Below are 17,391 nucleotides of genomic sequence, written 5' to 3' on the forward strand. Positions count from 1 at the left end.
AGCGGATCACAAGAACTATTATTTTCATAGAATTATTATGAAACAACGAATCTTCGAAGGATTCTGGATTTTTGGAGTTTTGTACTCCAAAAAAATTCACCGTTTCCCACAGACGGTGAACGCATCACTGACCTTCACCTTTCATCCCCCTGGTGGACGGAGATCTCACTGCGTCGCGTCCCTGAAAACTCCATTTCTGTATTTCTGGCCTTGGTGCCTATTAGCTAACGTTAGCTCACATGAGCATTCAGACGACGATGACGATGATGAAGACTTCGGCCTGACTGAACCAGATGAACCACGCGGAGCCGTCGGAGCTTCATGTTGAACTTGGTTGGCAGCTTCGAACTCAGGCAGCTGTTTCAAGTTTCCTCCAAACGAGAAAAAAAAAACTGAAAGTTTTCCCAAAAGTCTCAATGTTGGTTTTTTTTTTTTTTAAAGATTTTTTTGGAATAAATAAAGTTTGTGATTCTCACGAGGAAAATCCTCAAAAAGAGACGACCATAGGAAAAAATAAAGTGTTTGTAATTATGAAAAAAAAAAGAAAATGTAAAGATTCATCATTTATTAGATATTTGTTAGATTTTGGTGAATATACCAGTTTTACCACGAGAAACTTCAACGTAACTTCTAATTTTCACTAGAATTCAAATGATTATTATATATACAATTTTTTTTTTTTTAAATATTATTCTTACTTTTTTTTAATTATATGTAAAAAAAAAAAAAATTTATCTGATTGAATTTAGCATTTTGTTTGTTAGTGCTGTTTTAAAACTCTTGATACAAATCAATGATCTTCGGAAAAAATTCTCAAACATTTAACCTAAAAGGGAAAAAAAAAAAGAATTCTGAAAACGAACCCCCCCAAAAATCCATTAAAACTCTATTTTCACCTGTGAAATTAAGAAAGGCGGATTCTGTGGAGTCATGAATTTGGTCAAATTTTGAATAATCATAATCCAAAAAGAGAAAAATTTAACTTTTTCTCAGGTTGTTTCTTTTTTTGTTAGTTTTTTTTTTTCATAAATATATAGAGAATTTTTGTTTGGAAGGGGAAAAAAAAACGCTCAGAAATCCTAGTAAAATATTTAGATTGTAAGAAACTTGTTAAAATGTGTCGGAGTTTGTTTCAATCAGAAGTTTCTGAATGTTGATTAAATGTGTTGGGAAGTATTTACTCAGTTACACAAGAATGTAATAAAATGTGTTTCATGTTTTGTTTTTTCTAAATAAAGGATTCGATGTGACGGAAATAATAAAGTAAACACCAATTTCATGAGTTGATAAACGCAACATGTCCAAGAAACGATGGCTTCCTTAATTGTCCACAGACAGTGGTTTTCAGAAGTGTCAGGCGATGGTTCTTGGGAGCTTTCACAGATGATTGTTTTCCGGACTGTTGACAGACAATAGTTTTTTGGGAGTGTTCACAGATTGTGGCTTTTCATAATGTTGACAAACAATGGTTGTTCATTAGTGTTCACATACAATAATTTTCAGGAATGTCCACAGGTAATGGTTTCCCACAGTGTTGACTGATGATGGTTTTCAGGAATGTCCACAGACAATGGTTTCATGAGTTTTGGCAGACAGATTGTGCACAGATGATGATTCTCAAGAGTGTCCACAGGCAATGGTTTTAAGAGTGCTGACAGACAATGGTTTTTGTAAGTGTCCACAGTCAATGGTTTTTCAAGAGTGTTTACAGACGATGGTTTTTATAGGGGGGAACCACAGATGATTGTTTTCAGGAGTGTTGACAGACAATGGTTATTCATTAGTGTTCACATACAATAATTTTCAGGAACAGCCACAGACAATGGTTTCCCAGAGGGTTGACAGATGATGGTTTTCAGGAATGTCCACAGACAATGGTTTCATGAGTTTTGGCAGACAGATTGTCCACAGGTGATAATTCTCAAGAGTGTCCACAGGCAATGACTATAGGAGTGTTGACAGACAATGGTTTTTGTAAGTGTCCACAGGCAATTTTTTCCCAAGGTGTTGCCAGATGATGGTTTTCAGGAGCATCCACAGACGATCGTTTCTATGGGGGGACCACAGATGATTGTTTTCAGAAGTGTTGACAGACAATGGTTATTCATTAGTGTTCACTTACAACAATTTTCAGGAATGTCCACAGAAAACGGTTTCCCAAAGTGTTGCCAGATTATGGTTTTCAATAGTGTCAACAGACGATGGTTTTTGTAATTGTCCACAGATGGTGGTTTTCAAGAGCAGCCACAGACTATAGTTTTTATGGGGGGGGTGTCTGTTTTCAGGAGTGTTGACAGACAATGGTTTTTAGGAGTGTCCAGGGACGATGCTTTCCATAAGTGTCCACAGAGAACAGTTTTCCACAGATGACGATTTTCAGGAGTGTCTATAGACAATGGTTTCATGAGGTTTGACAGACAATGGTTCCTTTCGTGTCCACAGGCGATGGTTTTCAATGCCTCTAAGTCCATGCGGTGGTTTCTGCCCATGCATTTTTTTTTTTGAAGGCGATTACTTCAGTTCTTTGGGATCAGACATTGAGAAACTTTCTTGCTGAGTTGCTTCAGTCCTCGTCTTCACTCCTCAGACGCTCCATACCCACAATCACCTCGGTGAACCTTGACCTCTTTGGCTGTTATGTGGTCCACCTGCTGCTAATTTCAGATTCCTCCTCTGATCTGGCGTCTTTATTCAACGGGAGTTTGAAGTTCTTTGACGAGCAACGTGATTCTTGTGAGTGAGAGATGGAAAACAGAGACACACATCCCGAGTACACTGAACAATCCTTTTCTTTATTCATTTTTTGTTTATCATCTCAATATGTCTGTCAGGGTTTGTTTTTTCAGTTTTTATTTTAAATTAAAATTTTGACACACTTATAAAAGACAGCATCTGCATAGAGTTGTCATCTTAAAGATCCATGGGGAGGGCTGGGGGGAGGGGGGGGGGGGATAAGGGGGGGGTAAAGAGGGGTAGTAGGGGGGAAGGAAGATGGGGTAAAGAAGGGGGGGAATACTGGCACGTCACATGAACTAAACAGAACAGCCAACAGCAGTACGAGAGAGGGGGGGCGGGGCCATAGGGAGGTGGGGGTGGGGTGGGTGGGTGTTTTTTTTTTAAGGGGGGGACAGATCGCTTTTACATTACGCTACGCACACATACACACACACAAAAAAAACGGGACACAAGTTGCATTTCCAGTCAAAGTTGCGTCGGCGAACAATCGTTCTGTCCTCGTTCTGTTTTTTCACGCGTTTTATTTTTTTTATTTAAATTTTTTTTTTAACGGCCTCTCACCTGCCGTTTCCTCCGCTGCCCACGCCGTCACTTCCTGCTTCGTGTCTGACAGGAAGGACGCTTCAGGACGGCTCCACATCTCATCAACAGCTGACGGATTCGACGCCGCCGCAACTCGTCTTTGATTCATCAGATCAGCGCCGTTAGCTGGTCCATGTTAGCGCAGACCTGGCTACAACCTATTGAGGCGAGTCTGGTCACTAATCTTTTCACTACGTGACGAGAATCGTGACGAGAATCGTGACGGACGGACGCTCCTGGGAGCAGCAGCGTCTGGATGGGAGCGCAGATCGCAGGGGGTTCGTGTCTGAGTCGCTAAATGCCAAGAGAGCTGCTAGCATTGCAAAATAACAAAGATGGACGCTGATCCATGCAGGTGGTTCGCGATGTACCTGCAGACTTTCAGGTCCCGGTCCTTTCGGACGCTCTGCAGTAAATCAGTGAGGGTTGAATATTGTACGAAGGTAAAGTTCGAGGTGTAACGAGGGAAGCCCGCGACAAAGCGACAAGAGCTGCTAGTGACGTGTAGCTAGCTGGAACATGACTTCCAGATGTTCTAACAGAAAATCAGACTTTCCGAGTCTCACGTTGTTTTCAAACTCAGTTTTATCCGTCGCATTTAGAACTCTGTCACTGATTTACATATCTAGCGCCTCCTAGCCACTAATGCTAATGTTTCTAAGGATGTCAGTGCAGACTCTTCCGGGACTTTCTTCTCGGGATATGGCTACTTCCTGGAGGAGTGGACGAGGACCGAATGTGGGGGAACGGGCGGGTCGGTGGGCGGAGTCGTCTGACTCGCTGGCTGTGGCTGAGAGACGAACACGCGGTGAAGAAAGACGGAGCTCAGAAACCGCTAACAGGGCTTCCAAAGAGATGAAGGGGCGTGGCCTGGAGAGCCCTGGAGGCAGGGTTAAAATTTCCTAATATGGAGGGAAGCACTTTCATCAGAGGAGCCAGTGGGCGGAGCCTCTGGGGCTGGGCTGATGGGAGGAAGGTGGAGTCGTAGCTGCGTTTACGCCTCAAACGTCCACCGGGGATTCGGTGTTTTCCAGGAAAATAAATGAAATAGGAGCGTAAGAAGGAGCGACGCTTTGCTTCGGAGTGTGGACGGCTAACAAAAAACACCGGTGCACACTTTTGTTTGGGGGTGGGGGGGGGGGGGGGGGGGGGGGGGGGGGGGTGGACGTAAACGCAGCGTCTGAACGGAGCGTGGCGGACGATGGCGCTGGAAGCTGGTGCTCCTCCTCTCGGGCGCCGTCTCTCAGCCACGCCCACGACAACGGGGTGGTGAGATGGTGATGTGAAAAAAAGGACAGAGATCGAACGACGTGTCAACTTTGAGGGGAATAGATATCTCAGTAGATTTATACATAGACATGCAAGTCATTTTTTCTCTCTGAAGTTATTTACAATAATTACAGAACACAAAGAATCCAGTTTCAGTTTGACAAAATTGCGAGCATTCAATATTCAATATTACTACGTTTATTTATGATAACATAACTCCGTTTGTACTTCTTTGAATCATTGCTATCAGAGTATCCGGGTTTTTGTCTTTGATCACTTTGTGTGAAGCTCTCCCTCCAGGTTTTTGCAAATGTTTTACTGCATTTTATTTCTCAAGAATAATAATAATAATAACAATAATAATAATAATGTCATTTAAGTGTCTTTCCTATTAGCTATGGCAGGGACGGTGTGGGCGTGGTCTATATCTGTGGCCCCTCCCCTGACTCCTCCCACCCCTCCCACTGGGGGAAAAAAACACTGATATGAACCAAATACTGACGAGTGGGCGGAGCATAAATAAAACCAACAAACAAACAAACATTTCCTTGTTGTGCGGAGCGAGGCGAAGAACAGGTTTTGGTTTTTGAAAATGATTTCAGGAAGACAAAAATCAAGGCGGGAAATGTTTTATCGTGCGACAGTGAAAGAAAGGAGAAAAAAAAAGAAGAGAGAAACTAATGACGATCCTCTGAACTCGTCCAGGAATCAGACTTGAGTTCGTCTGTGATGGCTAGCCGCCATGTTCCAATGAGGAAACCCAAAACTAGGAGTCAGTGAAACAAGAAGACGCCGCCGTGTGGCCGCCACATCGAGGGTCGACGGCTAACGGGGAGTCGATCTTTGGAGTTGTGGCGTCGCATGTGAAACTTCCCACCGATGATTTCCTCCTGCTTTCTGCACCTCGCTCAGGCACGATGAGTATGCAGCCGAGAGAAGTGGGGACGGCTGCGTACGCATAGAAATGTTGATTTTCTATCATTTCCGCGTTTATAAACTCTTTGTTTCTTCATGCTAGCAGTAAACACGCCGCTCAGGAAAACACCGGCTGCAGGTTTGTGTTTCACAGCGGGAAGAAAGATTTCACTGTCGACGCTATGTCATAAACAGGAAAATATGAAGCTAAAAACCAAGATGTGGTCGTCGCCACAAGGATGATCTGCAGGTCAAATACGAGACGAGCTGCGAACCTTCAAACTGCAGCCGAGCGTCCGTCCTGAGACGTGACTGAAAATCCAACTGGACGCCAAAATAACAATAAAGTAGAAGAAAAGCACCAGCGGCGTCTCCGAATGTTCCTCCAGAGGAACTGTATGTCTTTTTTTTTTTTTATTATTATTATTATTAGGCTTCGTTATTTTTTTTTCCACAAACTACAAGTGTACGGAATGAGGAGTACCAGGGTACCGGGCGACTGTGGGAGCGTTTGATTAACGGACCAACATGCAGTGAGAGCTGGTGGTGGGCGGGCTGATGGGCGGGTGAGGCAGGGGGGGGCGGGGCTTTTTCTTTTTCGCATTTATTACCGAACGTGTAAACTCGACTCGCTTGTGCTCTTTGAACTCAGTGGCAAACGTTTTGGAGAACATAAAGGAAACGCTTTGGTTTGGATCCAAGAAACACGACAAAACATGATCGTCCTTGAACGCCTTGCAACACGGAAATAAAACACACAAACAGCCAATCGGCGATCAGACACACGCGCGCGCACACAAACACACACTAGGCTGGGATTTACAGCACAAACACGACACGCAAACGCAGCGCAGATGCTGGCGGAATGACACCCAGTGGGGGGGCGGTGGTTGGGGGGGGGGGGGGGGGGGGGGGGTCTGCAGGTCAGCGTCCGGGGGTGGGGACACATTTAACATTGATCTGATGGTCCAATGAAAACGTGTCGCAGAGAAATAAAACACACGGGGTGACATCAGCGGGAAGCAGGACACATCAAGGTTTTTTGTGGGGGGGGGGGCTGGATGAGCAGTAAAGTGCAGGGTGGTCTACCAAAAACACCGTCATGCAAACTCCACAACGATTTGCATGCCTTTTAAATTATTATTCTTATAATTATTACACACAGCGGGAATGGGCGTGACCAAACTCCCGACCCTCAGCATTGTCTTTTGTACAACCAAACGACTACAACACGACGAGGAAGACGAGGGGACGAAGGAGGGGGGGGGGGGGGTGGGGTGAACACTCGGACAAACCTTCGCCGAGATGTCCGTTCATGCCTCAACGAGTTCGCCATGTTTGTACGTGTTCTGGAAGGAAACTGAAAAAACCCCAAAAACAACCATACACACACACACTCAACAAAAAGGCGGCGTCAACAAGCTGGCTGGTGCAACCGCCGCCGCCGCTGCCTGTCCATCGCAAGACCACCGCCACCGGGACGCAACCAGGACGCCACCGGGACGCCAACGAGACGCCTGCACCGTCATGCACGTGAAGCCGAACATGGTGAATGTGAAAGAAGGCGGAGCTACAGACGGTTAGCGTAGACTTCTGACTTCATCAACGAAAAAAACTTCGGATGTCACGAAAACTCTACGCGTGTGTTGAAATAAGCTGATTTATATTCTATTTGTATTAATCATTAACACCAGTCAAGGAATCCAGGAAGTCATTGAACTTTCACGTTTTCTCAAACTCCCATAAAGTCAACATTTATTGATTGATTTCGTTGGAGCAGTGCCCTCAAGTGGTCATAGTAATAATGACAGCGAAGCAGCAGGCTGGTGGGAGGGCGGCCCAATCGACAAACAGAGAAACGTATAACTGAGGGTATCACGTTTCCTTTAATGTCACAGCAGCAGAATACGCCCTCTGTTGGTCGTAGTCGGATTGAATCCTTGATATGAAAAGTATTTTTTTGGTTTAGAGATGTGAAAATTCTGTGCCGAGAAAATGTGAAACCAACAAATTCTCTGGATCTGAGACCCGCTAATGAAACTTTAAATCTATGACAGGTCCAGCTAATGCTTGTTGGCTTATACAGTTAGTGGGCGGGGCCTGGGTGGTGGTGGTGGTGGTGGTGGTGGGCGGGGTGGGGTGGGGTGGGGTACTTGGGGTCGTTACGCTTTGGTGAACATACAAGTCAAGTTTTGGTTTTGGGAAATCAAAGCTTGTCTCCAACACAGAGCTAAAATATTGTTTGTATTGTTTTTCAGTCGCAGGCATCGAGAGCTGACCATGCCGACTGTGACGAGCCGTGCTCGTCTTATTGCTTCCCCCCACCCCCCGCGGAGCGGCTTCACGGAGCCGCAGGCGGCCTGTCGTGGTTGTCATCTGGCTGCGAAGGCCTCAACAGAGGCGGAGAATCCTCCGTATCACAGAGCCTCAGCGCAGAACTCGCCCTCCGACAACAAGCCCGCGGTCCACGAGACGTCAGAGTCGTGACGTGAGTCTCGCGGCAATGCTCGGTCGAGTCGTACGCACGAGGTTCGAACGACCAGTTGTTGAATCAAGACAAAAAAATTAAAAAACACAAAGAAGTCACGACTCCGAAAGTGGAACCAATCCGAGGAGCATGAGACCACCGGCGGTCGTCAGCTCGCAGTCACGTCGTTGCTTTTCAACAGAAGATCAACACTGACAACAAACTTCCGATGTATGAAGCATTTATTTTGTCTCATTTTCGAGGAATCCACGCGAAGGATCACGCATCCTTCCAAACAACAGTTTGGTTCTTTAGAGACAGCCTGGAAAGTGACAAGATTTCCCTCCGATAAGTTGTAAATAGTTTGGCAAAAAATATCATCACTGACTCGAAACGACTACAAATCTGGTGACCAATCACCAACAAGCAGCTGCTACACAATCGACACCAAACACAAAACACTACGGCATGCTAACGCTAACGTGTGCAACAGGGGGCGGGTGTGTGTGTGTGTGTTCGGGGAGAAGCTTAACATGGCGTGCGGTGAGCGTGAATGTGTAACATGTTCCGGCTTCACGGAGAAAAAATCCACGCAGGCGGGTTAACGAAGGGGAGAAAGAGCGAGATGATGCCAGGCCGACACGTCGCGCGCGCATCACAACAGCAGCACCACGGAAACAACGAAGCAACAAACGGTCCCCATCAAAAAAACTAACATTTAAAATAAAATTTAAAAAAAGCTAAGATATCACAGCGACAGGCGGGTTACCACGGCAACCAGTGTATTTTTTATTTTTTTGTCGTTTTCTTTTTGCTGCCCGTCTCGCTTGTTTGTTGGTTTCTCTCGTTCTGTTTTATTTCCTTTTTCGTTACTTTTTAAGGTGTTGCTTCATTTTGGAGAATCTGCAGAGCAGCTTCGACGGCCTCGCTGCTCATCGGCTGCCTCAGCTCGGGGAGGCGGGACGAGTTGTCTGTTCATTTTTTGTCTTACAATTTTTTTTTATCTAAACTGCATAGATTAACTGTCCGTCTCCTCCCTCCTGAAACCCGCCGACCTCCCGCCCTGCCCGCGTGTCCCCTGCCAGTCACCGCCACTGGCCAATCAGACTCAGCAGGATGACCAGAGCTCCTCCCCCCCTGCTCTTTGGTTGGATCGCTGTTACAGGAAGAGGAGGTTGTTGTGGTGGAAACCTGCCACGCTGCAGCGTCCAACCAGCTGACTGGCTGCGGCAGTTCCCCCTCTGACGGGCTGACTGGGTGTTAAGGGACCGGAGCAAGCAACCAACGACAGGGGGTGTAAAGAGGCGGCTGATGGTGCTGATGGTTGGCCACTCCCTCCCGGGAAACAGGGGACAGACGGGGTTCTGACGGAGCCCGGGCGACGTTCCCGAATGTTCCAGAAAGCTCCGGAACATTGTGGAACTTTTTTGGCCGTGGAGCTGAGAGCTCAGAAGGCTTCCCGCCCAGCAGCTGTCGCCGTGGCCGTCTTCGGAGACTCCCGAACAAACGGAAGAAACGGTTTAAAAAATAAGAAACAAGGCAAAACAAACAAACAAGTGAATGTGGGATTCTACGTTTGTACAGGTAGCTAACCCAAGTGTTGCTTCATATGTTCAATACATTTACATGTACATGTTTAATAAATAGGTTTCTTTGTACCCTCTTTTTGTATATGCGGTATAGTTACGTCAGCTATAATGTGATGGTGTTTTTATTCTTAGTTTTGGAGCCCCGCCCGTTCCCTGCTCTTTCCTCTGATCTGTGATTGCTTCCTTATCTCTTCCTAGCTGATTGGTTTTTCTGTCTTGCATCTGTATTTCAAGTTTTTGTGTTGTTGTTGTCGTCGTCGTCGGTGTTTCTTTTCTCTGCTGGCTGTCGGTCGGACGGTCGGTCGGCGTCGGTCATCGCGGCGGCAGGGGCGGAGCGTCTTAAAAGCCCAGCGTGCCGCCGATGGACGACGCCAGGACTACGCCGAGGATGACGCAGCAGATGATGATCATGATCTTCTTCTGCAGGAGAGAAGATGAACAGAGAGAGACGATGATGGGCCAGGAAGACGAGGGAGCACGCCAAAGAAAACCGCTCGGCATAATTTATACATATGATCCAGACGATGGCGTAGTGAATGTGCACTTTATTGGAGAAGTACTGGTAACTATTAATGCAAATGCGTAACTGGAAAATGAACACTACCAATAAGTTTCATGCCATTTCGCGACCCATAGTGAAAGTGCTGAGTCACTGTCATTCTTTGACCGGAAGCGTCAGACACTCGTGCTGCACATGCTGCTCAATTTTCACGTGTTTGTGATGTTGTGAAGTTAGAAGCTGAACAGAAATGAACATTTTTAATGATTTGTGCTTTATTAGCATTATTAGCTGCCTTTACCAACGTGACTGCAAATCAGCTTTTTGGACAAACCGTCAGAGACATGGACGCGCTTGATTGAATCAAATTACGTTGCAGCTCCGTGAGCCGTTTTTAATCCCGGAAGTGCTGCCGTGTTGCCTGAACCCTGAGCGCAGCCGAGTCGTCACTCTCAGTCTGCTAATCTCTATCCTTTATGTAGCTTCTTCTTTTTTTTTAATGAATCGAGTAAAAACTGTACGAACTCAGTTAATGAGAGTTCAAACGAGGCCAAAACGCCGCAGAGTCCCAGCACGCCATCAGCTGTGTGCAGGAGAACATGAAAGTTCCTGCACGCCTTGAACGCCTCATCAGTCTGCGAGTTCGGCGACGCTGCGATTCGGTGACGTTACCTTGCGGGCCTGGCTCTGGTATTTGACGGCCTTCTTGGTGTCTGAGACGGCTCGCTCCACGTAGTCGACAGAGTGCTCCACGTTGTACTCAATTCTGTCGATCATCTCTCCCTGGGACACACGGCAAGATTCAACACACACTCGGGTAAACTGCCGGCAAACTGGCAACGGGAGACGCGGCACAGACGTACCTGACTCTCCACCAGCATGGCCATGTCGACAAACATGTCATGCAGCTCGCGGATGCTGTTTTCCAGCTTGATGATCTCAGTGTGTCGGGTCTCGATCTCATTCAGAGCCTGTTTGGTCATTTGAGAGTCCATCTTGATCTGCAAAGGGGGAGAGCTACAGACGTCAGCGCCACACTGCGAAGTAGCAGTCGTCATCCAGCTACAAACGTTAGCATCACACTGCCAACTCCACGTCGTCGTCCGGTGAGCTGCTACGAAAAGAGCGTTGGTTGAAAACGTGCATGGGAGCAGATGTGTGGACTCACCTGCTCTGAGAGGAAGTGAATACCTGCTGTGAACCTGCCTCACACTGACCCTCTGTGACATCCCAGGTGGGCGTGTCTTCAGCCAGAGGAGCTCAGATTGACAGCCGGTGTTCAGTTACGTCACAAACCTCACCGGCGCCCGCGGAGACCAGAGCTTTTAATTTGAAAGGACGTAAAAGCGTCTCCTTCAGAGTAAAAGCTCGTCTCCTCACCCCGCTATTGTGTTAGTGACAATGACTGTCTTCACTTGATGTATCAGCGCACCTCCAGGCCATTTGGGATGTCAAATGGCGCAGGTTAACATGTGACTCAGGTGCGGTGCTTACATCATCGGTGAAGATGGCCAGTTTGCCACTCTCCAACATGTCCTCCAGCTCCTCGTTGGTGGTGGTTCTTCCAGCTGCGGACAGGAAACAGAGAGGAGCACGGAAAACGGTCACATGGTGCGTCATCAGATCTCAGCGAGAGTACCGCTGACCTCACCTGATATCATCTGAACACACTCACACCAAGAAATCAAAGCAGGTCAACTGGAATTACGAGCTACAACTACGATTACAACGTGTGAGTAAGACGTGTCGTTGGCGTGTTGTGGACTCACTGATCTCCAGCTGTCTCTGGATACGGTCCTTGCAGCGGTCGCGGTACTTGGACTGCGTGGTGTTGTACTCAGTCATCACCTCCACAAACTTACGTGACAGCGTCGAGTGCTGCGAGAAAACACGTGGATGGGACGACGTGTGAGCAAACAGCTTCACCACCCTCTCATTCTCACAGTGAACGTTTATTTTTATTTTTTTTAAGGTAATTTGAAAGAAGAACGTGTGGAATATATTCTAAAATGTGTTTTTTTCGTGAAGTCAAATTAACCGCACTTCTCCTTTAAGAGCCAGGTGCAGTTACACCTTAGTGTGATGGCAAACTGAGTACAGACATGGGTGTGTGTGACTGCTGCACTTCTCCTCTGGTCCACCAGGTGGCAGCAGACTGGATGAAGAGACATTCTGTAGCGGTTCCTGACCTTCAAACTAACTATGAAGCCACAGACGATCCCTCACACTGGGAGATGTTTAATGTCACCGGGTCATTTCAATTCTCCCTGATCAGCAGTGTTGTAACTAGTTACCATGTAACTATAACTACTTTCATCAGCAAGGACTTTGTAACTGATTACTTTTATGAAAAAAATTTGTTGCAGTTGCTTCAGTCTCAATGGGCTTTCTCTCGTGGCTGAAAACGGTTGCAGAGTCTCTTTCCTGCTCAATGAATGTGTGACAATTATTCATACAGAAACTTAACAAGTAATCACATTCACCCATTCTCACACACACACACACACATACACAAACACACATTCACACACCAATGGAGGCACCTGCCATGCAAAGCGCGCAGTCCATACATTGGAGCATTTCTGAGATTCAGTGCCTTGCTCAAAGAATCGAATTTTCAACGGTCCAATTGAGAAATGACCACTACCAACCGAGCCACAGGTAGTTACTTTTCATCTGCAGTAACTAGGTAGGTAACTGCAAATATTCCCAGTAGCTGTCAGCTGACTGACGGCCGATGTCTGACCTGTGTCTTACGGATTCGGAGGTCCGCTGATGATCTGTTGAGACCCTCCTCCTGCTCGATGCTCTGCTCGATTGCTGCACAGAGAGAGAGAGAGAGAAAGAGAGAGAGAGAGAGAGAGAGAGAGAGAGAGAGAGAGAGAGAGAGAGAGAGAGAGAGAGAGAGAGAGAGAGAGAGAGAGAGAGAGAAAGTTACTCCGACATCACACAGGAATGTTTCTTGAATTTCTTGAATTACTGATGTAATTCAGTCCATCTGTGATCAGCGTCTATCAGTCCTCCACGGCGTCCTGGTCCACCTTCATTTACAGACTCCTCCCACCAGGAAGGACTGCTGTGTCACAGGAAGTCCTCTCTCTTGTGAACAAAAAACTCTACAACTCTGCTGCAGAAATACTCTTTTTCACAGTCAAACCTTCTTCGTGTACGGACTGCGTGATTTCACAATATATTCCACATTTTCGTTTTATGTACGTGTGCGTCGCAGTGTGCATTGCAGTGTGGGAGGAAATTGCGTGTTACTGCACATTAGAGCATAATTGTCTAAGTCGATGATTGTATTTGTTGATCATTCTATGTAATAGTGCGCGTGTATGTGTGCATCATTACTAATGTATTTGCGTTGGTGAGTGTGTCTCTCTAACCTGTGTGTGGTTACCATGGTAACCAGCTGCAGGTCAGTCCTGGTGTCGTGTGATGGTGACATCATGAAAAATGTGCTTATATAACATTTTCCACTACGTGTGGGGACTGGTCTGGCGGACGTTGTGGGGGCAAATGTCTGTTGGGTGGCGCACAAATATGTGCCTGCGCTTGTGTTCATGAGCATATTGTAGCTAAGCAAGAACTACGTACATCTCGTCACACGCACAGTACATAGACTGTGTGTGTGTGTGTGTGTGTGTGTGTGTGTGTGTGTGTGTGTGTGTGTGTACAATAACACTGGTTGTCACCTCATGGGGATTCCAATTATAGCTTCATCTCCAACATCGCTCTCAGACTGAATATATTGTGTGTGTGTGTGTGTGTGTGTGTGTGTGTGTGTGTGTGTGTGTGTGTGTGTGTGTGTGTGTGTGTGTGTGTGTGTGTGTGTGTGTGTGTGTGTGTGTGTGTGTGTGTGTGTGTGTGTGTGTGTGTGTGTGTGGCCCATCCTCTGGCTGTTAACATTAAAGCAGCAATGTCCTTGAACCTTAACAATAAGCCAACACTGCTGCGCCCGCTCTGTTTGTATGTGGAAGTGTGTAGTTCAGTGTGTGTGTATAAATGTGTACGTGTATATGTGTGCTTAGAGTATATGTGTTGTATATATACATAAATCTCGTGATTGGTCCTGCAAATTCAGATGGTTAATTTGATACAGGAAATATGAAAATGAACTGTTCCGTGATGAAGATCGAGTCAAAGGGTTCAAGTCTCCAGTCGCTGCTTGTAAAGTTCAGGTCTGGTCCACGGGCTGAAATACAGCATGTGACTCCAGACCACAACTGTGTGTATATAAATCTGTGTGTTTTTCAATGTTTTCCTGTTTGAGGCTTTAACTGGCCTCAGATTAAAGAAAAAACAAAAAGGAATAAAAACTGTCCACAGTCGTTCAGATTGTGTGGAAATCTTGAGCAGACGGACCAAATGTCTTACCTTTTAATTTTGAGCGAACTTTATTGGCTGTCTTCTTGATGTCAGCTGTGAGGTCCTCCAACTCCTGCTTGGTCTCTGCACGGAGGAAAAGCAGCAAAGTTTGGTACAGAAAGTGACAGATTTACAATATTAAATGATTATTATTATTATTATTTATTTAATTTTATTTTTTTTTAGAATGAAAACACTTTATATGGTGCATGTCAATACCCCTTCTCCATAAGACACACCCACTTCACTGTCAGATCCACAGCTTTAAGTAGCAGCAGTAGGAAGGGATGTAGGAGGTGCACTGATAATCACAGGAGGAGGTTTTTCCCTTCAATATACATTATTGAAGTTGAAAAGAACAAACATTGCACATGTTCCTCAATTAATAAAGTCAACAAAAATATCATCATAATGGAATTCTTTGCATTTACATCCTAAAAGAAGGAAATAAAGCAAGAAAGCAGCAAAACAGTTCTCTGATTATCAACAAACACATTGATTTTAATAAGAAATTTAAGTTGCATATAACATGAAAAAAAAAATCAATAAACATGGCTCACTAAATATGTTAGTTTGAAATGTCTTAAAGATTGTGAATAAGGGCTCTGCTTTACTAGTTTTTATAGTTTTAATGAGTTGCAATACAATTTGAAATCATTAAAAAGATAAATTAAAGTCGGGGATCGACTTTAAAATCAAATTTCTATGAATGACAAACTTGGCCAAGCATGTTACTGCCCGATTCATCATTTTTATTCTGCAATTTGCATCATATTTTATGTGTTTTGTCGTATTTTGTCACCACGTGTATTTAGTTGCAGTGTTCGAATTAATTATTTTTCATTTCATGCTTCACCACCATCAAATGTTTTGTTAAGATGATTTACAATCCGTCCCATCAAGAGGTGAGGCGGTGGTGGTGGGGGGAACCTTTGTGTGATTGTTGTTGCTGTGGGGACTGATGAGGGAGGACACGCCTACCCTGCTGATCCTCAGAAGCTGTTTGTTTATCCACCTTTTACAGGTCAGTTCTGTGTATTTAAATCCAAACTGTGTCTATAAAAGGTCCCGTGTGGCCTACATGTTTTTGATGTCGAGTGTTTAGTGGAGTTGTTTTTGTTTTTAAGGAGAAAAAAAAAAGTTGATTAGTTTTTCCAGAGTTTACTCTTGATGACGTCACGGTGTGTCACATGAGGTCTGCGTGTAAAACGAGTCACGAGGGCAGAGATTTCAATTGATTTTTTCTATAATTTTCAACTTGTTAAAACTTGTTGTTTGTTTATATATTTCAGAAGCCAGTAAATATCGCAGACTCAGCACGATTAAGGGACCGTCTACAACTTGTTGTCGATGCCTAAAGTGAAAAGCAACATGGTGCTTAATCCTGCCCAGGGTTCCACACACATCCACAGTCACATCTAGGGGCAATTTAGGGTCACTGATTAACCTCACATGCATGTTTTTGGACTGTGGGGGGGGAAACGGAGGAAATCAACGCACACGCAGGGAGAACATGCAACTCCGATTGGTGCATATATGAATTGGAGTTGGGTTGAATAATTGAAATCTGCTTTATTGATGTGGAAAATAAAGGCTGGGCGATATTATTAAACGGTGCTGTGTAAGAAACTGAGATCGACAGACTGAGATGGGAACGGGTAAATCTGTATTTGTTTCTGGTCCCTTATTCTGGAACCCAACAGGAGCAGTGATAAGAGGAGGGATAGGAGGAGGAGGTGTAGAGATCGGAGGAGGAGGAGGAGGAGGAGAAGGAGGTGCAGTGACAGAAGGGGTACGAGGAGCAGTGACAGGAGGTGCAGTAGAAGGTGTGGTGCAGCTGCAGCAGTGCAGTCAGATTTACGAGTGCTGCAGTGCCACCACTCCTCCTCCTCCTCCGCCTCCTCCTCCTCCTCCTTCTGAGTCACCATATGACAACCCCCACCCCCTCCACCCTCCACCACCCAAAATCTTACTCCTGTGGATTTTATCACGTGATGCTAACATGCAGCAATGTTTCACAGTTCGATTCCAACAGAGGCTGTTGGGACTCTCTATAGTATCGCTGGACCTCGGGTACAGTTTCACACTGGGGCGGCGGTTCCAATCCAGTCTGCATGTCTTCAGTATATTTGGAGAAGCCTTACGACCGTGTCTTGTGAGAGGTTCTCAGGGAGTGTAGAGCAGTACTGGTCTCTGTACTTGTGCTGTGAGAGCTGCGTGCTGTACTGGTTGTACTTTTTGATTTTCGTTTTTTCTCTTCAGGGTAACGTTAGCAGGAGTGTGTCAGGACTCCGCATCTCTGCCGCCGTTCGCGTAAAACTTTTCCCAAACTCACAGTCTCAGTTTGCTCTGATGCTAATGCTCATCATTTATCTGTCAGTGCTGGCGTCTGTTGTTGTGACCTTCACTCAGTCGTCCCACGGGCAGAGTTGGACCCTGTTGCGTCCGGATTTGAGCCACATGTCGGACACCCCGAGGAGACCGAGTGAACTTTATGTTTCTTTACGTTCAACAAGCCGCGGCCTTGTTCGCTTTCTGGGAATTCTCTAGTTTGTCTCACATTTTTTTCCCCACGTTTCACTGCACCACAGTGTTTTTATTTTGTGGGGACTTTCACACATACCATGGACCATGCATTCACCGCTGTCCTGTGTGTGTGTGTGTGTGAGTGTGTGTGTCTATTGATTACCTGGTGTATGTGATGAGTCTGGCATAATTAGATACAACAACAGCAACAACGACTTCCTTATCGATCAAAACATGAAATACAAGTAAAAGTCGACAAATTCATCAATACACAAGACTACCCGGAGGTGTGTCTCCCTATCGTGGGATTAGCTGAATGACAAACACTCTTTATTTCCCAAGGAGCGTTTTACTTTATTTAACAAATAAATAAATAAAATAAAATAACAAAAATAGGCGGAAATGCTCCTTCTGTGATCACAGTGACATCTGGTGGCAGT

The 17,391-nt window shown here is 45.6% G+C and overlaps 1 protein-coding gene across 1 annotated transcript in view; it reads right to left on the reverse strand.

Annotated features, from left to right (window-relative positions):
- Positions 1-7,464: 7,464 nt before the first annotated feature.
- The window catches only part of LOC308124418 (syntaxin-1B), a 28,453-nt gene continuing 18,526 nt past the window's right edge, over positions 7,465-17,391 (reverse strand). Inside the window, exons 4-10 of the mRNA XM_080487383.1 lie at positions 14,435-14,509; positions 12,804-12,877; positions 11,827-11,935; positions 11,552-11,625; positions 10,921-11,058; positions 10,730-10,840; positions 7,465-9,978 (exon numbers count right to left, since the gene is read on the reverse strand). Coding sequence (XP_080343509.1) covers positions 9,898-9,978; positions 10,730-10,840; positions 10,921-11,058; positions 11,552-11,625; positions 11,827-11,935; positions 12,804-12,877; positions 14,435-14,509 — 662 coding nt within the window. The 3' untranslated portion in view covers positions 7,465-9,897. The remainder of the gene's footprint in view (positions 9,979-10,729; positions 10,841-10,920; positions 11,059-11,551; positions 11,626-11,826; positions 11,936-12,803; positions 12,878-14,434; positions 14,510-17,391) is intronic.

Source organism: Lipophrys pholis (assembly GCF_963383615.2).
Source record: "Lipophrys pholis genome assembly, chromosome: 19".
NCBI lineage: Eukaryota > Metazoa > Chordata > Actinopteri > Blenniiformes > Blenniidae > Lipophrys > Lipophrys pholis.